Source organism: Bombyx mori, chromosome 5 (genome assembly GCF_030269925.1).
Source record: "Bombyx mori chromosome 5, ASM3026992v2".
Taxonomy (NCBI): domain Eukaryota; kingdom Metazoa; phylum Arthropoda; class Insecta; order Lepidoptera; family Bombycidae; genus Bombyx; species Bombyx mori.
In genome coordinates this window covers 11,062,510-11,088,066 of record NC_085111.1, presented here as the reverse complement: position 1 = coordinate 11,088,066, position 25,557 = coordinate 11,062,510, and the positions used below count along the sequence as shown (strand labels likewise).

The following is a 25,557-nucleotide window of genomic DNA, read 5'->3' as shown; positions in this document are numbered from 1 at the left end:
TATAACTTTACGTATCTTGTTTATTACCAATCATCAAACTTTGAAGTATCTGTAACTAGTATGAGTTCATTAAACAAGAACCTTAAGTCGAAGCGGACTTGAGGTATTGTTATCAATACCACCTTATTTGGATTTTATTTGCCAAGAGCTCAGTTAAGCAACATTCGAACGTAGGAAGGCAAGTCATAATGTAAAGGCAATGGTGCATAAGACATTATAGTTTAACGTGAAGTAAATTGCATGGCGTACGACGTCTGTGACCTCCGCCCACGGATGCCTTTCTGGTATAGGGCAATAATGATTCTGTAAATGGTCTATTTAAAAGTTTCATAAATGAAAGATTAGATTGCAAACAAAAAACGTATTTTTTTTTTTCTAACAAAGAGCAAACTTTTCCCCCCGTTTATATGATAAAGTTTCCATTCTCTTCAATAATTAGACTGTCGTCAGCACCACTAAAATATTGTAAAATTATAATTTCAGAGTAAGCATATACTAGTAAATAATACATGAACACGCCGCGCTGGCGTAGCAATTATGTCGAAATTATGGCTTAAAATCTGATTTAATTTTGATGTTATAGCATATTCATCAACTACTGAATCCAATATTATAGAGCTCCCGTCTATTATCAGTAGCTATGGCAAGCATCTACCTCACAAAACTTTGGTATCACGTATCAAAAAATTGCATCACTATCGTTCATACACGTGTCAATAACCACTGGTTTTTGACAAGTAAACTAGAAATATGTAAAATTATTGTTCCTGAGACGTTATTCACTGACGATTACTGTCAACAATCACTGGACCAATGTAAATCAGCCAAGTAAACAAGCACGCTTATATCAATATCGTTTACTTATATTAGCTGTACCTTGTATTGTAGCATTGAAATTTGTTTAAAGCTAGATTTATTTTCAATATCTGCCACTACAATTTGGTTAAATAATTTTCATAAAATATTTCAATCCAGGACTAGTTTATGAACAATCATAAATGCTAGTGACTCACGCTTTTGTCTTACAATTAGACAGCTGCATCTAAAATGCTTTTTTTTCCTAATCCTTAGATGTAAACAGCAATATAGCGCTGTTTACAATAAAAATTGTCAAGTACCTAAAAATGACACAGCAGTAAAATTAAGATGGGACGTCCAACTAACACCAAAAGCCAACATATATGGCAGTAAACATTTACCTTTCAATGCGGCATTCACTCTATCCAAATCGTAAAGCGACAATGGTAGAGGCTCGTTCAAAAGTCGTAGGCTCGGCTTTCTGCCGACGCTCGAGTCTTCGTCAAAACCATCACTCAAAAATATACCCGAAGAATGCCTATACAGTTTGTAAGCGCACTTATTCGTCCGAAGCCAGTCGACAAACACAATCGCTCCATTCAACGTGTGCTCGTCTCCTGAAAATACGTGACTCCTTAACTCCTCAACATCGCCTTTCATAACGAGCCGTACGTACAGTTTGTAGAACATAAACACTTTAACGTTAGGCTTCTTGCCACGTTTTATCTTTTTCACGCTCAAGACCCTGGCAGCGAAAATATATTTAGATTCAGAGACGGCTGACGACAGAATCTCGTAGTCATTAGTTATCGTCTCGTTTAAAACACATTTAGGACTTTTTGTATCTTTCATGCGGTGGTAAACTGTATCCCGTTTTCTCGTAACACCCCTAATACGAAGCTGTGCATGAATTGTCGTGAAGCAATAAAGCGTTAAAACCAAAATTTGAACCTTCATGTTTTATCTGTTTTTTTACGTCACATGCAAGTGGGTCTGTATAGTGGCCATTTCAGTCGGCATGTAGAAACTTTTTGATCGGGACTGTTCGGGACGGATCGTAAACACGCGACGGTCACAATGTTGCGCAAGTGGCAGCTTTGGCGCCATCGAGACGCGTGCGCCTGCGCAGCCTCGCGACTAGACTGGTAGACCTCGCAATTTGATGCAACCTTCATCAGCGTACCAACTCACGTACTTACGTTTTATCTTTCTCCACCTCCTGAGATAACCTAGCTAATTAGCGTAGTGCTAATTGGTATTGTACCTAATTTAGTAGTCAAAAGCTGCGCTGTTTCCGCAATTCATATAAAGTGACTATACTTAATAACTTTCCTTTAACATATCATACTGTTTAACAATTGAGTTTGGTTCCGTAATGGAATGTATTTCATAAACTAGATAATAATTAGTAGACAAGCTCTCAACACGGTTCAACTTAACAGCCACTGCGATACGTCCCGTTAGTGTAAGCTCTTGAATATTCATGGAACTATCGCCAACAAATGCTCTACACAAACTAAATATAAAACTTTCTCACTAATTGTGTTTCTCAACATTCCTGCGTTTTACAGCAGTTATTGTTTCAGCCACGATCGTATTAGTAATTAGTAAATTGTAGGAGTAATTTAGCGGACATGTTACCGGCGTAAACTTCGATAATAGAATACGCACCTCAGAATAATAATCGAGCCTCAAACAGATTAGACAGTTTGAAACAACCTTCGATAACGCCTCCGCCATTTTATTTTCGGAATTTACGCAATAATGTCTAAGATTGGTAACTTTTGTTTAATAAAAAAAAGTGGTTTCTATATACTAGTGTATATGGTATATTGGACTGCTAACTTATTTTCAATTATTATAGATATAGGTAACAAGCTGAAAATTTTTAAAATCCTACATAACCTGGGTAAGGCATCCGATGTAGAAATTTCTAGTAATAGGACGTTTTTTTTATTAACTTTTTATTAGCTTTGTGGGCAGACGAGCATACGGCCCACCTGATGGTAAGTGGTCACGTTCATGGACGTGAGCAACGCCAGGGGCAAAGCCAAGCCGCTGCTTATCATTAAGTACTCTCAGCAAGCCTCGTTTGAACAAAGACATGTCAAAACGTGTAACTAATCCTAAAGCAGCAAATAATTTTTCAAAGAACGTATCAAGCACGTGTTCACGAACAACTTTACGACACGTCTTGTAATATAATAAAATTACCATCCTGCCTATTTCTACCGCGAAGTATTAATGGGCTCCGGTTTTAAGGATAGGGCAACCATCATTACAATATAGTTCCACGTCCTTACTGACGTTTCAAGACTTTCTGCGGTATTCATACTGTCATTACTATGGGCTTTTTGAGTCGTCTACCTATCAACATTATTTCACAATTAACTCGAACCTAACGTTTCCTCAACATTTAAAATCTCATAGTGTACTGTGCCAAAAACTAGACGTGTTTACGTGCATTGAAACGCTCGACATCACCCTCCTTCTGTGACAGTCGGGTAGAAACAAGACTTGAAAACGTTGTTAGGTATCGTCGCACGTACATAGACGATTGCAAGCGCTTACTAGAGGAATTTGGAAAGTGGTACAAGCGTGGGCGGGCGAGTTCCCTCGCTTGCTTTCTTGACGAATCTTCAACGTCGCACTTTACATCTTTAATTTCTCAAATGCTCCACAATTTTAATAAACATATTGACAACAACATTACCCGAATCGAAAAACTGAAAATTGTATTTTAAACAATTTAGAACAATAACACCAGCAACAACTGTTAAAGCTATTAATAAATTTTGTTCATAATTTTTCTATTGAAATCGTATTGTATGTAATCTTTCAAATTATTTAATTATAGTTTACGTAATTACTGGTGGTAGGACCTCTTGTGAGTTCGCACGAGTAGGTACTACCACCCTGCATATTTCTGACGTGAAGCAGTAATGCGTTTCGGTTTGAAGGGTGGGGCAGCCGTTGTAGCTATAGTAAGACACTAGAACTCATATCTCAAGGTGGGTGGCGGCATTTACCTTGTAGATGTCTATGAGCTCCGGTAACCACTTAACACCAGGTGGGCTGTGAGATCCTCCACCAAGCTATGCAATTAAAAAAATAATTTAAAAGCTTTTGTTGCATTGAACTAACTTTATTCATTTAGTGATTACCAATTACAGAAAAATAAATAGTCCCTACATTCTGAAATGTTTGTCAACTCCCACCGAGCAACAGGTAGCAAGGTCATTCGGAGCCGGTTATTGACAGAATCTGTTTTAATTACCCACTGATTCAATAACAATTATTAAATATACGATACGATCGTTAAAATCAAAGGTATGCCACCATACATGATCTTCGTGTGTGGTAGGTACAAAGATAATAATATCGTGATCAATAAATATACGTTATATTCAAAACTTTCCCCGCAATCTATTAGTGTACACCCTCTTTCGATGATTATATTTTAAGATACGAAGTAGAGTATCATTTATTTTAACAGTCCCGTCCTTAAGAAAGTCCCAGGTTTTTTTATTTCCCTGCTTTGTCTCACGCGATCTTCAATATTTGCCCATTAATGTGTAATGAAAGGAATAAAGTTCATACGTATACGACGAGTTTTCGTGATTACCTGAATGGTTTCTCACGGATCGTGCAGTCTTTATACTGATATGATCGCTTCGTCGTGTAAAACGACACGTGGACTGCATAGGGTCTGTATACGTTACGAAGCTACGTACTATGATCTGGAAATGCACGATGGGTGAGATAAGGGACATGCAACACATTCGAAGTTTGTATGTATGTATGCGTCCGACGGTTGGAGCCTGAAGACGAGCTGGCTCGATACTTATCTCGTCCCCGGATTATGCGAGGTTTAAATTGGATCTTCTTGGAATTTTGAGGTTAAAATGGCTTTCGCAATAAAATTTATCGCCGAGTATTTGACTCGAAGTAAAGTCTATTCGTGACCCACTGCGAATTCAATTAAAGACCATCTCGGCGTTATATTATTTACATTCCTTCACTTTGCGCAATCCTCTTTTACAAATGGTTCCGAAGATATTGAAATAATTTTAGCCTTAAAAATGTGGTATCAGAAATATTTATTTCGTGAATAATAGCATTTAAAAGATTATGAATAAGACTGTAACTGATGTTACCAAAACAATTTTTTTTTAAATCATTGGTTAAACATTTTGGGAAATGTTTATTTAACTAATTAGTACGTATTTGCTTTACCGATAATCTCGTACCGTGATATTGATTGATCCTTGTGTGGTTAACTAGAGCTATGTTTGTTATGCATCATCGGACCGAGCACAAACGTACCGAAGGCATTCACTCCATTAAGTTAACGAACAGATGTCAAGATGTCGATCAGGCTCACTTCTTAATGCCATAGTGCGGTAACGTGCATTATGGATACAAACACCTACGCATTATCGTAGATGGTAAAGATAAATCGGTTTCGACTCATCGAGTTCAATCCTATTAACCTTCTGCTTGAACGTTCATGATATTACAACTCTTAAAAATCGATATGAATAAATCTGATATCGCAAACCGATATCGATTTTGACAAGGAAACGTTTTAAATTATCATTAATTTTGGACTTACCTTTAACGGCAGCATTGATTCGATCCAAGTGGTACAAAGTCAACGGCACCGGATCAGTTACGATACGCAGCCTTGGAATAGGTCCTCTACCAACATCGAGGAGCAAGCCTTCGTTGCTAAGGAATATTGCAGAGAGACGCGGCCGAGGCGACGGCGCACATAGCTCCTGGGCTCTAGGTCTTTCAGCTATAACTATTGAGCCACTCAATGAATCATCCAAAGAACCTTCCACTTTTAGAAACATTTTCAAGTCGTTAACATCCCCCTTCAAAATTCGACGCAAGTGAACACGATACAAATTGGATCTTTTACCTTTATTTTCATCGACCGATTTCATTTTTCTCACATTTAAAACTTTACCCGTAAATATGTATTTAGATTTTCCAATGGCTTCCATTAAGGACCACTCGTCGGCAATAATCGTTTCGTTGAAATTGCAAGGTGGCAATACAGCTCTATGTCTTCTGTGTACGGTGAATCTCTTCCTCACTTTACCTCGTATCTTTAATTCGCCTCCGACGAAAATCGTCAGAGCGATAACATAAACAATAAGCATCAAGAGCTTCATATCGCGAGATCTCGTTTGACACCACTAAATGTGATCGCAACAAATGTTTCTGTCACATTATGCACATTGTTTATGTCCGCAGTAGCACATAAAGTGGCTGCGACGGCTTATTAAAGGATCGAGGCGTTGACATCTCACTTAAAGAAAATCATTTCGAATTAATTCTTATTCGATATTATCAGTGCGATTTATAAGCAATTATGCGTATTCAAGTAACATTATCCGAGCGTAGATGGTATTCTCACAATCGTACGTTACGGTAATGTTTGTAAACAAAACGATCGGTCCTCTGGGGGAACGTGTGTTGCGTCACACGCGTGCGTACGCGCTGCACTCCGCCGACTGACTGGACTGAAGGCTATCTGCGCAGGAGCCTCCCGGTGGAAAATAAGGGAGAGCTTTATTCAAATACAGTTAAAATCACGTTCATGATAAAATCAAATGCTCTACGAGAATCAATTATACGACTCAGTTAAAATAATTCTGATTTGAAATTTCTCTCGTACATTATCCAATATTAAATCATTATTTTGCTGCAGGTACCTTTTAATACACTTTTTTTTACCAACAAGCAATACAGAAATTATATGAATGAATTATTATGAAATCTTATTATCTATCCATACTTAATATTACGAATGCAAAAATATATTTGTATGTTACGTCTTCACGATTTTAACTACTGAATATCATGAAATTTTGAATGTATATTATCAGGGGCATAGAAAAGACAGAATTACCTTTCACCATGGATAAAGTATTATTAACGTAGAATTTGACTCTTTTTTTTCCCTACCTATTCGCTGGCAGCCTCAGGGGCTATTCCAGCTACGCCCGGACGAGTAGGTAAGCTCACGGGCTCATCCTGAGAGAATTTGCTAACACTAGCCCTAGCAATTGCACTGCTTCGCAGAGTCTACCACCGGATCGGAATCGCGACACACTGAAAAGATCCGGCGACTTTTTTTTTGTAATTTACGCGAGCAAAGCCGTTTTTACATGCCTGTATCACATAAAATAATGTTTTTTAATAAAGCTAATTTAGTAGGTTTCAACCAGAGCAAACCTAAAAGATAAAATAATATATCATATTCGTAATGATAAGCTAGGCATATTATGTATGATATACCAAGTGGTTCTGTAGTTAGTAAGTATCCCTGAATGCTGGACGAAGGATCGTGAGTTCGATTTCCACAGGCTTGTTTGCTCTTTGTCTGGATGTGTAATATTAATATACGTATAAATTTAAACGTATATAAGTATCTATATTGATCTATCCTAATTCGAAGCTACACAACCGTGTATTACTTGTCCCCGGTTATCATTTTTATTTTTTTTAATTGTAATTGTAATTATTATTTGATAATGAAAACAATAAATCTAACTTAAGCAGTTAGGCACACATGTTAATGTTGATCGTTGCTGTACTCCTTGGATATCATAAAGCTAATGCAATCGTTTACCTAGAGAAATGAGCTCGGGGTCCCAATAGACCATCAGAATAAATTAATGAAATCAAACCGAATCGTACGAATACTTCTCGGCAGAAATTCTCTATTATTTTTATTGAGTAATAAATTTAATAAAATTAAGTTAAAATTACTTTGTACATTAGTTCGGAGCGTATTGGGCCATAGTAGATGATATTCCCGCTGGTTGTGAAAGCTCGTGATCGCGATGCGTGCGACGCGTGGGCGGACGAGCCGTGGCGCCGCGCCGCGAACACACCGCGTTACTTAAACGGTACAAGCAATAAGATATACCGATTAAAATTATCGGTTTTTTTATTTTTAAACATTTAAAAGTAAAATACTATAATACGTAAAATATATACTATCAGCTGACCCGGCAGACTTCGTAGTGCCTCAATCGATAAATAATAAACCTAAACTTTTGTATAAAATAAACTTAAAACAAACAAAAGGAATCCGTCCGACGAAGGACACATCAAAGGAAAAACAAAATTGTTACCATTGTTCATTTATCCACAAATAATTCATGACTAAAATTAGCCAATCGCAAAAGCGAGACTAACGAACAGCTATTAATTTTATACATTTGATAATAAGTATAAGCAAAATACTATAAATACTATAGCAAAATACTTAATATTACTTAATAAAATAATAAACTAATAAAATGAAAGTAAAGTACTTAAAACTTTAACAGAGGTTTAGTTTGGCATATTTATCTAGCCAAATTAGTTTGATATACCGAATAATTTAATGACATACAATCGATATTTCTATTTATAATTTTATTCGTCTATATTTTAATGTTAATGATAAAAAAATATGTACAATTTACTTTGATAATATAATAATATGACACCGTACTGACTTCTAGTTTTGTTCCTTTTGTTCTTTTTAAATAATGTTATGTCTTACCTTTTTCATTTATTAATGCTACCTATTTATCTTGATAATTTGATTTTGTTAAGCTCTTATTTTCTCAGACTTACTTTCATCATTTTTGTATGATATTATGGCGATTTGGTTCTTTTTTCTTTCTCTAAGCCATCATAATTTAATATAAAAAGTAAACAAACTCATTGTACAGATAAAGCAGTAAAGTTATTGCCAATATTTTTTGTTTTTGAAATTAGTTTTTATTTATATAATCGTAAAGTATGTTTCACTTGACCGCCTTATTGACTTGAAGTCTTAATAGTAATAATATACATGTAACTGCTCTGCTATCCTTCAACTTGGACTCAGAATTTATTCTCAGAGCAAATAAGCAAGAGAATCTACAATACCTTCTCTTATTAGTAAAAATACCAGTTGGCGATCGTCGTGCGCTGGTAAAATACTTAAAGAATTTTGCTAGCCCATACTCTGGTGAATCCTTAAGTCGCCTTTTATGAAACACACATGAAGTGATGCTTACTGCTATTCTACATCACACAACCAAAAACGACAGTTGTCATCCAACGCCTATGCTTGACTCGTATTTGTGTATCATACCAAAAGAGAGAATCTTAATATCGAGTAATTGAATACCGGATATTCTACTACTATAATTTAGTTCAGGAATGTGTATTGTATTAGTAAAAAATGTAGTATGAAACTATTATGCTAAATTAAATCGCCAATTACCCAACCACACTCATTTGTTTGTTACGCTGTAGAGCTAACAATTCAGTGAAATAATGAAAATTATTTGTACGATTTAAACTCGCGATTTTATAGTCAGTACATTATTTCTGACTTTTTGATTACTTTACAGTTTTCGTGGTCACGGACGATTGTGAATTCTGTGACATTGAATTAAAAATCGTAATCGCTGCGACATTCACATTTGGATTTAGGTACGATTTTTTTTTTTTTATTGCCTTTGTAGGCAGACGAGCATACGGCCCACCTAATGGTGAGTAGTTACCGTCGCCCATGGACTTCAGCAATGCCAGGGGCAGAGCCAAGCCACTGCCTACCGTTCAAACTACGAGAAACTTTTTTACTATGCTGGATTTACCTTCAGGTAATTTCAAAAATAAAAATATGTATAATACTTGATTGTGTATTAAGTGATTACACACAAAATATTAGTCTTTTTCAATCTAGCAATAAGACATTATATAGACACATTAATCTTTATTCTTATGTTATCATTTGATCGCATTATCTCAAAAGTATATTTTACTTATTCCTCTTATGTTTGTAAGAAGTGAGTAGTTATTTTTAAGTGGGTTGCTAACTTTGAGCACACTCATATGGAATTTCGTTCCGCTATAATCTACCATTGAGTCCATTGAGGCCGGAAATTCATATCTCACATCATCTTCACATTCAAACCCTTTTATTTTGGACCACAACTGAAATGGTTGCTAACAAATCTTTGAGGTGTAATTGCAGTATACCTACGTCGATACAGAAATGCCGAGGTTCGAAATGGGAATATTATCTGCTCCGTTACAAACAACAACACTAATGGCGAAACGTTGTATCCAAACGAGCCGGATAATTTATGACAATATCTTATAGATAAAACAGCAATATAATATTCCTTTGTATATCCCGATGTAAATTACATCGTGTAATGCAAAAAGCATTGTAAGAGAGACGTCTTCGATAAATTATTAATTAAAATAAAATATTTGTTTAATTATAATAGCAGAGACCCGCGCTAGTGTATGATCGTGAAACTAAAAAAAAGGCTTTGTAAACACAATGCGTATCTTCCCACACACTGAGCTTTGTTTTGTGGCAATAAACGCATAAGTTTTATTTTTCGTGCCACAAAAAAAATATTACAGCATGCGCACTATTTCAAAGTATTTATTTTATCATTTTATTATGTCTCGATTACGCGAAAATACTCAACTTATTGCGTTGTGAAGAAGGGGCCTTTACTTTTACACTTGGGGTCTAAATAAAATGAAACTTCTCTGTAGTTAAATGATTATGACAGAGATATACATTTAGCAGCTGTGACGGGCACATCCTGTGTAAACAGTTTGACAACAAAGAGTTTCATCAGAATTCATCTAGTATTTTATGCGTGGTGCCTGGATTAATAATCAGACACTACTGTCCTCAATTCTTAAATAATCGCATTTAACACTTTTATACTTCATGCAAAGATAGTATATACCCTAGTAATAGTTTACAACTTACAGTACCCGTTTTATAACAGTAATTGATATGACCGCGGTAGCGCTGGATATATCTCCTACAGTAGTTACAACAGTCAAGTGTGTTCGTCGGATCGTCATTTTACATGTCAAAGGATCTACATATCTACAGATAGCCCATGAACTAAACAAGCGGCTCTCTTTATACTGGGAAAATTCAAGGTGTTTCATTCATTGCCAAAAACCAAATAGAAGGCAGGCAAAGTCACGGGTGGAAGGCGATGCTCGACTTCTGCGAGTCCACCATCTCGCAGAAGGAGGCGGCGGAGCGAGAGAGGGAGAGCTCTTCCCTTTCCGCACCGATCCGTCGCCGTCGAGCCGGGGGCCGGAGGCGGGAATACGCCCGTACGTCCCGGCCCCTGTAGGTAGCGGCCTCCCCCCGGTGAAGGTCAAGGGGCGACCTGAGGGGGTGAGGCCGCGCGGCGCGCTACCAGCACTCTAGCGCGCTGCTGTGGAGTGAATAGAGCGACCGGTCGACGGTGTATCGCGTCCCGACCCGGCAGGCTGGTTCTGGTCCAGCGGGGTATTCCGGGACACCAGCGGCACCGTCTGGGCGGCCCGACGGGCTGCCGTACCGAGACGGCCGACGTTTCAGAGCCTTCGATTCGCCTCGAAGGCTCCGTCGGCTGGGCGTCCTTGGGGTGAGCCGCGCCGTCTGGTTGTAGTGTTGACCGCGGTAGCCCCCCTACCTCATCCGGGTTCTGACCTCGGAGGGGATCGGACGTCGGGTGTAAGAGTGCAGGGAAGTCGTTTAGTGGGTGGGTCCTAAAATCCTTGGGCCCGCGGTCTGCTCACAACACCATGCAGATCGTTGAGTCTCACATACCCCGCGCGCCCCTTTTGCGCGGGGACCTCGTAGGAGGTTCGGCCCTCTACCCGAAAAAAAAAAAAAAAGCAAAGTCACGGGACACACCGAGTAATTTTACAAAATATATTTATGATAATATATTATTAATTCTGAAGTTAATTTTATATTTTTAAATTTAATAAATATAACGTATTTTAATTCAAATCTTAAAAAAAGTTGAAGAGAGCTATCCACGTTTTCTACATTTTTATAAATTTACTGAAAAAATTTATATATTTATTCAATTTAAAAGAAGGAATATACGAATATTTATTTAATATTTGAACAATTAGAATTATTCCAATGGTGAAACATAATACTAAGCCTTCTGCACTAATTATATTTACGCTGACATGCAACTCTTGTACGAGTTGTTGGCATGCTTTTGTTCCGTCCGTGCCATAACTTGTAATTGATGTGGTTATGGACCACTTATGATCAGTGGATGAAGTATCTCAAAAGATGCGCCGATCTCTCGAAACCGTATACGGGTAGAATAAATTATATTTTTTTTACCGTCGTTAATCGGCTTGTTCGCAAGACGTAGGTAATAAGGAAATAACGTTCTTTAAGCTTTCACTAGTTTGCAATGCTTGATCACATTCATCTTACATCATCGTTTCAAAGTATGATGAGCCTTTTTCGACTAAAATAATATTACACTGTCAAAAAGTACTGGGACAAGGTCAATAATACAAAAAATGTTAGTTACTCACCCAAATTGATTTTATCACCTTCAAGTATGCTTCTTCAGAAACGATACAGTTACGCCAACAATTAATCCAATCATCAAAACGTTTTTAATCGCTTTTTCCGGAGTTCTGTTCAGTTCTCGCCACGTATTCTTCTTTATGTCTTGTACCGAATGCCAGTGCCAAGAAGTATTAACTTTAATTTAGGAAAAAGAAAGAAGTCGATTGGAGCCACATCTGATGATTTAAGTGGTGGCCTGATGGTATTTGTTGAGTTTTGGTCAAAGAATGGTTCACAAGGATGGATTTGTGCGAAGGCACATTATTGTAGTATAAAATCGAAGAATTCTCTTTCCACGAATCAGGCTTTTTCGTCGAATTTGCTCTCCTAAACGCCGCATAAGGCTCAAACAATCTTTTTAAGCTATTGCGGGCTTTGAGCACGGCGACCGAATCAAGAAATTCCGTAACGAAAATAAGCTCGCGTTCAACTCATTCACACGTTGCGCTTGTGTAGTGTTTGTGAATAAGCGCGCGGCGTGACATCGCACTGCATGCGCATCATAAAAAGTCTGCCCATCTCTCTCTCGCGCGATAGAGCGTGGTTTTATTTTATTATTGTTTTAATATTAAATTATTATTATCTAATTATAATTGCATAAGTTCAGTTGGACGGCATCGTTGACGCTAGTTTGCATGTCAAACTCGTCAACCTAAATCTCTTCACCAGTAGGTAACAATACGCTAGCTCGGAATTGACTTTATCGAGAAGACCCGTCGCTCGAGCGTCTTAGGGGTGACGCCGCGAGTCTGGTTCTAGTGCTGACCGCGGGGAACCCCTCTATTCTTATCTGATTCAGACCCAGACTGGAGATCGGGAGTCGTTTGGTGCGGTAGGGTCCTAAAAATATCCTTAGGCCCGTGCTGTACTCCCAACATCTGCAGACCATCAAGTCTCACATACCCCGCGTGCCCCCTGGGCGCGGATACCTCGTAAGAGACCTCGAGAGAAACCGAAAAAAAAGTTCGGCGTTGACTTGTCCAAGCATGTCTTATTCAATTCTTCTGTCCAAATGTCCAATTATCGTTCAAGCATTTCACCGACTCTTCATCGAAAATTCAAGTCTTTTGGGACTAGCCGAGTGACAAGTTTTATACCCATATGATTATTTAAATAAATAGTACGGATCGATTCGTGAAACCCAGAAAGTTCGACAACTATCTCTCGCAAACTTGAATAACGATTTTCAGTCACTGGTTCCCTCACTTAGTTGTGTTGATCTTAACTTCAGTTGCAGACTTTGATGGCTGGAAAAACATTAGATAAACATAAACTACAATAAACTAAATTTAGTCTTCAGCATTGTCGAAAAGGTCGAACAATTAAAATTTCAATTTCCAAACTTTCCAATAATGGAACTGACACATAGTACTTAGTACAAAAAAATGCTATATAGGTTGTTCGTTTTTTTTATTTTTTTATTGCTTATATGGATGGACGAGCTCATAGCCCACCTGGTGTTAAGTGGTTACTGGAACCCATAGACATCTACAACGTAAATGCGCCACCCACCTCGAGATATAAGTTCTAAGGTCTCAGTATTTGCACGATATAAGCACTAGGAACTCTGCGGATAGGCTTACTTCGCCGACGTCCCGAATATGTCAGCTACAATTCTAAGGGCTTTTACGTGCCTCATATATAAGAAGATCTCAGATAACATTCAATTATTGCCTATTCATAAGCTTAGAAAACTAACAAGGAAAGTTAGTACGGTAAAGCATATTATAAAGTCAACGATTACCTAACAGACAGTACGAAGTGCGGAAGATTTATTGGTTGCGGACCATTTATTTTTATTTTTACACGTAATACACAAATTTAGCTACATTTAAAAGAAATGAACAAAAAAAGAATTGTTTTAGGCTTTTGCAGCTATTTACATTACGAACACAATTCCAAGCACTATTTTTAGTTATAATTGCTTTCCGATATTCTGGATAGATTAGTTTTATTCTAGTAGACCAGCAATCGACTCGTGATCGTAGCTTTTACTGCGGACGACTTCGCGTAACTTATTCTGGAACCGAATACATTGAGTAAAAAAACATCTAGAATGAGAACAGGACTATGCGGAGAAACTATCAATTTTATTCGATCGGTAATGGGATGATAGTGGAAGTGGAAGCTAATTAAATTCTAGTATTTTAAATTTATTTAAAACTTAATTATTAGAGAGCCTTATTTTAATTGAATTTACAATCTTACCTATATTTATTTTACTAACTGAAACTACTAATTTTATATACTGGTTTCTAAAAGAGTAGTAGCTGTAAACTGTATAAGATCAGTTCATGTTCCACATATGAAAGTCATCGGGGTCCATGAATCATATCCATATCGCTGTGTCGAATCACGACATGAGTCGTACATGAGGTACAACTGAATTGAAATAAAATGGATGTATTACGGCTCTGTTTCCTAATCTACTGGTGGTAGGACCTCTTGTGAGTCCGCGCGGGTAGATACCACCTGTAGTGGACTGTATTATTAGGATGGGCAAGGAACTTGTTAAATAAACTCGCGAGGATTGCACGTATAAAATTTGTATATTTTAGAAATTTTATAAATCGCGTACAATAGCACGGATGAAAGAGAATTGACAAAACTAAGACATTCCAAAAAATTCAAAATTAAAATGTAATGTCAAAAACCACAACCACAACAATAAAAAAGGTTTTATACCAATTTTGTTGGGTTTCCAACATGCTGCGGCCTCAGAAATGATATATTTTCAAGAAAGTTATACAATACTAAATTAATGTAATAACTTACACTCATCATTTCTTTATGGGATAAAGACAATCTTTATAATCATGATAAAATTTAACATTTAAGAATTAACTTTAGACACAAAATGAGGAATGCAAAGATAGATTCTAATCAGTACATCATATTAAGAATACAAATGTGAGCTCAAAAAATACATTGAGGAATCTTTATACCTTGACATATATATAGCTACATTCGGATGTTCTGTGACCTTATAAATAAAATACAATAACACATATTTCAGAAGTTTAACACTCTATATAAATTGACTTTTAACATTTAAATTGAAAAGCTTTTGTGTGAAACAATGTATTAAATTAAATTAATTAACAGAACTTGACATATTTTTATCTCAACATTAAAATAATAACACATTAATTATTATCAAAAGGTAACAAACATACACCTGACAGTGACCTTCTATAAACTTTGCCTTTAGGGGCAATAACGTCAAAGGCTCGTACTTTACCATCCCCACCTGGGAAAACCTTGGAAATTCTAGCCAATAAAGAGGAGGTGAATTTGGTTCCTTCAATAATACCATCTTACCTATGGTAAGATTATTAATGACATTTAATGACAAAACAATCTTTCTTTGCGTCAATAGTCATTCCTAGCGCCTTGATACTGCTGTTTTCTTTTTAAACTTCAATTTCATCTAACTGTCTCTCATTGAAAGGAATATCAGCTAAGATCTCATCGCAGTTAGATGACCATTTATGCTTTTGGAAGCCACCCAAGCTTAACAAACGTTTTAGCTGCTGTTTCGCCTCATGTAAAGCCGTTAAATCGTTATTCGAATATAAAACATCATCAACATAAACACAATGCTTTATAATGAAGGAAGCTAACGGTAAGTCAGCTTGATGCATGTTTGCAAGCTCGAGCAGACATCTGGTTGCAAGGTAACTTGAGCATTTTAAGCCGTACGTGACAGTATCTAAGCGAATGCACCGAATTGGCTCATCAAGCCATCGCGCCACAAAATGTTTTGCAGCGTAGTGTATTCTGGATTGACCATAACATTATATATAAAGTAATAATTTCGAAAAGATCTCTTTGCACTATGGGACCATTGAGTAAAATGTCATTGAGTGAAACTATTTTTTGTCTTCAAAATATCTATATATAATCTATCTATTCGTTACCTTATGTTGAGGTGGCGGACCACCCGCAATAATGTGACCAAATTTAGTGTTGACAAGCTGTGGCGTTCCTTTACTTTGGCTGACCGTGTTGACTAGAGGCTGGCGTCGCGTCGCGCACGTCGAGCTGGTCGTCGCCGGTAACAGTGCAGAAGTAACATCCTCGCTTCTCCTTAGCGGTCACTGCGTTGACTACTTTGGTGGTAAATAGCTTCGCTGCGGATTGTCCAGCATTCTCCATAGTAAAAAATAAAGTCTCTAGGTTACTCGCGACTCGCCGGTAGGTAGCGACACTGCAGCGCGTCGTCCAAAAATGTCTTCGTTGGAATGGTAAATGTGAACCACATGCGGGATAAAAAAAAGACGATCGACTTCGGATGCGAATGGTATCGCCCTCTTGTCTTCTCGTTATAATCCGTGATGTAGCTTACTCCTCTTCGCTGCAGTTTACATTGCTTCCTGGCTTGCCGATATAATTTATTTATTTATTAGGTTTTCGCTCTTTCAATATTGATCGCCGGCTTCGCCTCTGCGTGTTTATTATCTTTACAGAATTCCTTTTCTTCGGCCGTAACGGACCAATTTATGTAGTGGACTGTATTATTAGGATGGGCAAGGAACTTGTTAAATAAACTCGCGAGGATTGCACGTATAAAATTTGTATATTTTAGAAATTTTATAAATCGCGTACAATAGCACGGATGAAAGAGAATTGACAAAACTAAGACATTCCAAAAAATTCAAAATTAAAATGTAATGTCAAAAACCACAACCACAACAATAAAAAAGGTTTTATACCAATTTTGTTGGGTTTCCAACACCACCAACCTGCCTATTTCTGCCGTGAAGCAGTAATGCGTTTCGGTTTGAAGGTTGGGGCAGCCGTTGTAACTATACTGAGATCTTAGAACTTATATCTTAAGATGGGTGGCGCATTTACGTTGTAGATGTCTATGGGCTCCAGTAACCACTTTACACACCAGGTGTAGGCTGTGAGCTCGTCCAACCATCTAAGGAACAAAAAAAAAACTTAAAACATGAATTTATTACCGATTTATAGCACAAATAACCAGGATCATTATAACATATACCTAAAACTGTATCAGTATTTAATGAAACTTATCTTAAAAACAATAAAATGTCCTATTAAAATATATTTTTTAGGAAAACTTCACGTAACATATTATGTACATATAAGTAAAAGCAAACGCGCGCCATATTCCACCGCAATAACTCACGCTTCGGTCTCACCCCGAACTAATCCCGATTTACTGAAACGATCACGCTGCGATATTAAATCACTCTGTCAAACTACAACAAGCTGCTCATTAAATCCGCCCCGGTTAGTAAACACCGACACGCTTCTAACAGATGAGTGCTGATGACTAGACCTAACGTGTGGAAAAAACATAGCGAACAAATTCGATGCACTGAACTGAAATTCTCATAAGCCAAATTCTTTCTGGCCCTGGCTTCTAGAATCCCCTCATTTTATTTGAAGTTAGACGTATTATAAGTCCACATAGTTGAATATTACCGTCTTCCTTTTTTCTGCCGCGTGTGTCCCACTTTGCTAGGATAGATAGGACGGAAGATAGGACATCAGTATTTCGACGCTATTGAAAGCTCGATCTCGTTTCTGGGCTTCGACAAACTGTTAATACCATGTCGATGCTTCGAAAAATATCTATTTTATGTCAAGTAAAGCTAGGCGAATAAACACAACAGTAAAATATCAAATATAATGATTACTCAACAGGTATTGGAGTGCAGTAATGATATTATTATTATTATTATTTCTCTTGTTTTAGTCCGAAACTGTAGTTATTATTTTTATTTAATTCTAGTATAAATGAAATGTTAATGAGTGTAATATGGATACAAACTCTGAAGTAAATGAAATAAATAAATAAAATAAATTACTTCTTTCATACGCTACAGTAATGGAGCTCACTCAATCAACTCCCTTAAAAACGAGGCGACTGTCATAAATCAGTTGAAACAATAATAAGTGTGCCGTTGAAACGTCGATTAAAGATAAATCATTCACCCTATTTTGCATTCATAAAATTTATCTTTTTATTTTCCTACCTAATCGTTGATTGCCTAAAAGGCTATTGCAACTACTCACGGACCGGTAGGTGAGCTCACGGGCTAAGCTTGAAAGAATTTCTAACACTGACCTTAACAGTGCTTCGTAGAATTTACAGCCGGATCGGAATCCCAACCCACTGAGACGGTCCGCCAAGAAACTCAATGGATTGTGTCTATGGGATAGTTTTCACGTCGAGCTATTTATTGTAATCGACGAATTAGACGAGGACCGTGACTTACTTCTCTATTTTTATACGACACTGATAGTGGGGCTCAGAGTGAGTCCATACACAGATAGGTACCAATCTGCATATTTTTCGTCCCGGAGTTATAAACAAAATAAAGATAGATGTTCTTTAGGTGCCCAGACCAAATGGTAGCAAGGTCATTTCTTACTTTTCCATTTCTTAGAAATGAGCATCTATCTATAAATAAAATAATAAAAACAGTTTTAATTATAACCCAAGCGTTGGATCTGTCCTAGCACATTTAACTGCTAAAATTTTAATAGTGCCTAACAAGGAGGTTCCTGTAAATTTCAAGAAAAAGATCGTGAATACGACAATAAAATTTCTACAAGTCCATGATTTCTCTGAAACCTATTTATGTGATTTAGACTCACTGATAAGATTAAAACCGATCCTGTCTAGGGCCATAATTTTATGCAAATTAATAGGTGTGCAAAGAACTCATTAAGGTTATTTTCTTACGTATAATGCTTTGCATAGAACACACAACATACCCCGGAGGCATCACTTAAAGGCAATTTCTAGCAAAATTATCGTAAAAGATATCTTCGGCTCCCTTATATAATATTCATTTTACAGTGCTGTGAGGCAGCGTTGGGAGGACAGCCAATGTGTACGTGGGCGACTGAAATTTCTACTTTTATAACAACAACCATTAATAAACAATTTATTTTAACTTAAAACGTAAAATAATTAATGTATTAGATTTTGTGGTTTATTTTACTTAAAGATGTTTTTTTAAATATATTTATATAGTACGACTAGGTTGGTATACATCCTCAGAGAAATGTTTTAGTGTTCTGTGACCGCTTTTGAAACTAGTAAATGCCACTGGAAATTGTCTTTTTTTGCCTTAGTAGACAGACGCGAAGACGATCTCTTCTGATGGTGAGTGATCACCGTCACTCATGGACATCTTCAATGCTAGGGACGTGCGGCTTTCCGCTGTTGACTCCTCAAGCCTCGTTCAAAATTAAAACCATATTTATTTTAAAAGCCATGCACCACCACTCGTGACCGCGCCGTTTTGTTCTAACACCAGCTTTTTTTTTTATTGCCTTTGTAGGCAGACGAGCATACGGCCCACCTGATGGTGAGTGGTTACCGTCGCCCATGGACTTCAGCAATGCCAAGGGCAGCGCCAAGCCGCTGCCTACCGCTTAATACTCTCCACAAGCCTCGTTTGAAGAAGGACATGTCATAGCGCTCGGGAAACACCGTGGAGGGGAGCTCATTCCATAGCCGGATGGTACGTGGCAAAAAAGATCTCTGGAAACGCACTGTGGATGACCGCAGTGGCTCCAGGTAGTATGGATGAACTCTACTCCGGTGGCGGGCGGTGCGATGGTAAAAATGAGACGTTGGTATCATCTTGAACAATTCCTCAGAGCTGAGTTAAGCATAAATACTTTCCTATTTTACATGTCGTGAACAATGTGCAATGTGGAGGTAGTCGACAGACGAATCCTAAGCTCTCTCATGGCAGTAATTTCTGCGCATCTACTTATTATTATTTATGAAAACTACCTTACTAAAGTAATAACATTATGATCATTATTTTTATGTTTTCCTGTAAAAGTAACAAATTCAACATCCTATCATAGCTCTTGAAAACGCTTCGAATACATGCTGATATGAATTGTTTTCAAGTTTTGCGGCTATCTATCTATCTATCAATACGCACTATTCCAAGCACCGGTCACCGTCTTCGTCGAAGCCTTGTATGCGAAGACGGGTCGCGTTAAATTCCTGGCTTTATCATGAAGAATCTTCAGACCGCTGCCATAACTTTGCGACAATGAGTGATTCTAGAAGCGATGAATTGCTGTTAACCCTACGTGAACCAGGAAGACCTTCGAAAGAGGGTTCTAGATCCTATTCTTTTCTTGTTACAATCACAGGAAAACCACTCTATGTTCTTTAGCAATTGTTTGGTTTGGTTATACTCTGGGCCAAGATGATCATGTATCTGATAGTCACCCTGAAAAGCTTGATGACCTTCTGTCCTGACATAAGATCGTTCCACGATAGCGTTAGGCAGGCTCTACTTTTAGGCAGCGGCTTGGCTCTCCCCTGGGCATTGCTGAAGTCCATAAGTAATAATATAAAAAAAACACAATGTTAACAAAGTAAGCCTTTGTAGTAAGGTGATACTTTATAAAATTCGCATTCGCCCCCAAATGAGATACATATGTATGTGAGTGTAATATTCACTTACGTGATCCACACCCAAATTAAAATAATACCAAATGTTACCCGTCATCACGTCCTAATGGAGTCACTCGATCCTTTCGAGCTGCTGGATGTTTCTAGTTCTAAAACAGCAGCCACATCACAGGTCACCTCACTCTTCGATGAGCTTGAAGTGACTGACACTTAGCCCAAAACAACATCACACAAAGTTCTCGCAAGATCTTCTCAGCGAGTCACGATTCTGATCCAGTCGTAGAAATACTCGCGAAGCAGCAAAAAACAATAAAATCTGCTAGATTGAATTTCATTCTACTTGATTCAGTTGATCCCGTTTCAAAACGTGCCCTGGATAACGAAGACGTGCAACTTTGAACTGTTTTTTTTTAAAGTCACGCTGAGAATAATTTCAGAAGCGGTACATTATTTATTTTTTCATCATTTTACAATTGTTGCATTCGTTTTAGTTTTTATCATTCCGCTTTTTTCAGTTGGAAATCGTATTTAAAAGTAGATAATAGTTCTCATTTTGATTTACAACTATTTTACGACGAAATTGTAGTTTCACATTTTGCGTGAAAATTGTTTGGCTGTCTTGTATTAAGTGAATTAATGACCGAGATCACTTTAAGGCCAGTCTCACCCGGTTTCGAGTGGTCATCGGAGCCCACGGACATAACCAAGTAATAATGCCCACAATAAAGAACGCATGGCCGCATAATGATGACAATGGTATCAAAGCGTGAATAAAAGTAAGCTTTACAACACGAGGAAATTCAAGAATCATTAGTCACCCGTTACAAATCACGGTTCAGCAGGTCAAAAGCTCTGTCGCAAAGGTGTGAGATCAGGCGACTAAAGCGACTTCCTGGACATCGTTTGAACCCCGACTACAATAGGTCTCAATTGTCAAAACGGTAGAGAATTTCAATTTTTCGTAAAAGTTTGCATCATAAAGAAGACATTTCGTTAAAATGTTATTTGATATTTTGAAGTTTCCTTCAAGAAACAGCTGTGATATTTATTAAACCATTAAAATAAAAAAACTACATTCGCGGTTTAATTTCGCGTTTATAATTGGAACGAAGTTCCTTACGGCAGGCTTGGAGGAGATAGGGATTTTGCTGCGCGACCGAACTGAAAAAAATGTGATAGTAAAACCGTAAGAAAAAGTCCGTGGAATAAAACCGTTAAATGAGACTTGCGCAGGCGCGACAGTCGTATACACAAGCGAGTAGTGTATAATACCTTTCTCTTTCTCTTTCTCCTTCTTTCTTTTCGTTCTCTCATCCCTTCGCTTCCCTTCCCTTCTCAGCATAATTCATCACAGCTTCTTACCAAATAGCACTAGGATTACTTCGGATATGTACTGTAAGAAACTGGACACAATGATGTAGAAACTCTCGAATCTCTGGCCCGCCTTGGTTAATCACTCATCCCTGGTGCTCCTACATAACAACACTCAAATTCATACGGCACAACAGACCTTCTCTGAGCTACAAAAGCTAGATAAATGGTTTCCACCAAACTCTACAGACCTTGCGCCGACTGACTTCTACTTTTTCCAAAGTTTGGACAACTTCTGGGCAAAGAAAAGCTAATATACCCGAGAGGCAATACAAAATACATTCGAAGAGATTGTTGGCTCTTGTACACCTGAGTTCTTCGAGAAAGGCATTAAACAATCACCACTGCACTCGCAGAGATGCAACGATACCATGAGTACATATTATTTTGATTGATAGAAATAAAAAATAATTACAACATCAATTTGTATTCTAAACGGAAAATTCGTAGGTACCTAATATTTTGACGTATTTAGTAACACATGTCCAAATAACATAAATAATTTTGTCTTTTGTCAGTTTTGACAACCTTCTAATAATATTCATGAAATTCAACCCAAATTCCAGGCAGATCAAACAAAGGTACGATACGATTATTATAAGACATTTTATTGGAGCTGATAGCACCGAAACCACAGTAACGACAAACATTTAAGCTACTTTGGAAGTCAGTAATAGGGGATTGGACAGATTGGCTATTTTAGTCTAAATTAGAACCGTCAGACTGAAACTTAACCGAGCAGCGTTAGACGCGCGTCGGAACTTCAATCCGGCCGCTGCCGTGACGAGGACATCGCATCGATAATTCAATTTGCTTTCTCATTGGAGGCTGCATTCAAGCTGAAATTACATCGTCAGCTTAACAGAGACTATAACAGTTAATTTCAGCTAAAACCGTTTTACGAAGAGAAAAATTATTATTTTTTTGCTTAAGCGGGAGAACGAGATCATGGACCATGGCATGGTAAAGCACATAGATAACAACGTAAATGCCACCATCCACCTAAGGACATGAGGTCTGAGTTTCAGTTCTATAGTACAACGACTATGCGGCAGAAATATGCGGGGCGGTAGAACCTACCCGTGCGGCCTCGCAAAAATCTCTACCAGTAATTACGCACATAATTATTTTGCGGGTTTTATTTTTATTACACGATATAATTACCGTCGAAGTTACTCGTGAATATATGCTTAGTACGTATTACCTTAGAAAAAATTAAACCAACCTGCCTGCAGGAACACCGGGCTTTTTATCCTTTAGGCCAGAATGACCCATTGGGCATGACTTTATAATTGATTCGATATGAAGTTCACGAATGAGAAGAATCGGCAAAAATCAAGGCTTGCTGTTTTCGTATATGTATGTATGCCATAACAGAGAAAAATTACTACACTTTCAAATCTGATTCTTCGTTACTGGTTGTAGGACCTCTTGTGAGTCCGCACGGGTAGGTACCACCCTGCATATTTCTGCCGTGAAGCAGTAATGCGTTTCGGTTCGAAGGGTGGGGCAGCCGTCGTAACTATACTGAGACCTTAGAACTTATATCTCAAGGTGGGTGATGCATTTACGTCGTAGATGTCTATGGGCTCCAGTAACCGCTTAACACCAGGTGGGCTGTGAGCTCGTCCACCCATCAAAGCAATAAAAAAAATATCTATACGTGGAATAAAAATTACTAGAAATAGATCAGACACATTACTGAACACTGACCAATGATAAGCTGCTGTGTATAGAGTACAATTTCAAACCCGCGTAATTTCGTCATTCCGATGGTAGATCGCTACTCGTAGACCAGACTGAAAATATTAAAATTATTATAAAATTTTCTTTTCAAGACAATCAGTAATATTCAATCATCCTATTTTTTTTCTTAGAGAATTATACTTCAAGACTGGACAGATTCGGTGGCTTGAAGATCTCCGGCCTGCGATATGCAGACGACACTTTGTACACACCAATACCCACACACGGAAGAACTTGGAGATGGAAGACTCAGGAAATTAAGCCGTAAAAATAATACTATTATTGGTACTATTTAGTAGTAGTAGTATTCATATAACAGTGTATTTTAAGGGATGGCGTATTTCCGATAAATTATTTCACTGTCGAGAATGTAAAAATCCAAATCTATATAATATATAAATATGAAAGTATTTATGAGTAAAGTAAATAATATGACAATTAATAAATTATTTTTGTGACAGGACAGTTGATAAATAATTCAATTATGCCCAAGAAGTATAGGTTCTTATGTGAAGTTTAAGTAACAAGACTGTTTTTGAAATTTTAAACAAAGAACTTTGTTTTTTTTTTATGAAATAAAAGCTTAAAACTTAACAAACAATCTTGTAACAAAAGATATTCACTCAGCCATAGCTTAACACCGTCTAGACCGCAATAAGCCGAGCGTGCAATTTCTGAAGCACACGAGCTTTCAATATTTGTTTAAACAACAAAGGGAATCAAATGTGACGTACATTCCATTTGACTTACTAATATCATGAATATAAATTGAAACATCATGGTTATTTATGCGGGTTTACCTGTGGGTATTGCTCCAGGCTCCGATACAGCGACGAGCAGGTGTTCAGACAATGCGCCTGATACCAATAGATTCCTGATATCAATATTTATGCCCATTACCGAACCGTTCGAAGAAACCCCAATAAGATTATTTTGGGAAAACGAAATTTATTAAAATTGAAAGGGTTTCGCACCAAAGCATTTAATTGCGTAAAAAAAGGACCTATTCTACTTGGTCTGGCCATAAATACTGTTACAATTAGAAATAAACAAATTATTACATTTGAATTTGGAATCTGTCATTTTTATATGATTGCTCATTGAGTTTTCTCATTTTGGCGCCAATACATTGTACAATATTTTGCGATATTAAAATGGAGTGGGATGATAAAGAGAACCGAATCTCTGTGATTGCATTACACAAAGTAGGTATGGAGCCAAATGCAATTTTTAAAACTCTCCATACGCTTGATATTAGTAAAATGTTTATGTACCGGGCTATTAATAAGTGCAATGAAATCTCCTCTGTTTGTGACAGAAAACGATCTGACCGTCCACGTAGTGTTCGTACGAAAAAGGTAGTCAAAGCAGTAAAGGAAAGAATTCGAAGAAATGCTGTCCGAAAGCAAAAGATTTTATCTCGGGAGATGAAGATAGCACCTAGAACCTGGTCGCGTATTTTAAAATATGACTTAGGACTTGCAGCCTATAAGGTAGTGATATTGCTCGAATTTCCAAAAAGCTCCAAACGGAGGTTTTTTCTTTTTTTAATACCTACAACTTTAACTTGGTTGAAGTTGTCGTAGCCCATAACAAGATGCCCGACCTAATCGTAATAAGCGAAGCGATTTTACCGGGGTTCGAAACCCGAAGGCGGGTATCAACTTTTCTATTGAAACGCTTATCTCGAATTCACGAATGACATTCACTATGAATTAATAGCATCGTATAATAAAATACAAAGCCGTAAAATTTATAACTTTAGGAGCAGTTACCACTGTCTTGCCTATTAGATATATGT

At 37.4% G+C, this 25,557-nt stretch overlaps 2 protein-coding genes and 2 long non-coding RNA genes across 7 annotated transcripts in view; 2 read left to right on the top strand and 2 right to left on the bottom strand.

Annotated features, from left to right (window-relative positions):
* The window catches only part of LOC101738670 (agrin), a 182,069-nt gene extending 173,112 nt beyond the window's left edge, over positions 1–8,957 (bottom strand). For 2 of the 4 annotated variants that reach the window (XM_038010936.2, XM_062668708.1), the window contains exon 1: positions 1,200–2,459. In XM_038010936.2, coding sequence (XP_037866864.2) covers positions 1,200–1,755 — 556 coding nt within the window. In that variant the 5' untranslated portion in view covers positions 1,756–2,459. Of the gene's footprint in view, positions 1–1,199; positions 2,460–5,413 lie in introns of those variants that run through there. The other 2 variants (XM_038010935.2, XM_062668707.1) reach the window with 2 other exon arrangements.
* The window catches only part of LOC101738942 (luciferin sulfotransferase), a 343,088-nt gene that overhangs the window by 282,351 nt on the left and 35,180 nt on the right, over positions 1–25,557 (top strand). The gene's annotated exons all lie outside the window — the stretch shown is intronic.
* On the bottom strand, positions 16,775–24,040 carry LOC101741020 (uncharacterized). Its single transcript, XR_209941.3, has 4 exons — positions 23,898–24,040; positions 23,724–23,809; positions 21,912–22,849; positions 16,775–21,800 (listed from the first exon to the last, which is right to left on the bottom strand). It is a non-coding gene; the product is annotated as an uncharacterized LOC101741020 (long non-coding RNA).
* On the top strand, positions 22,498–24,357 carry LOC110385896 (uncharacterized). Its single transcript, XR_002431143.2, has 2 exons — positions 22,498–22,591; positions 23,888–24,357. It is a non-coding gene; the product is annotated as an uncharacterized LOC110385896 (long non-coding RNA).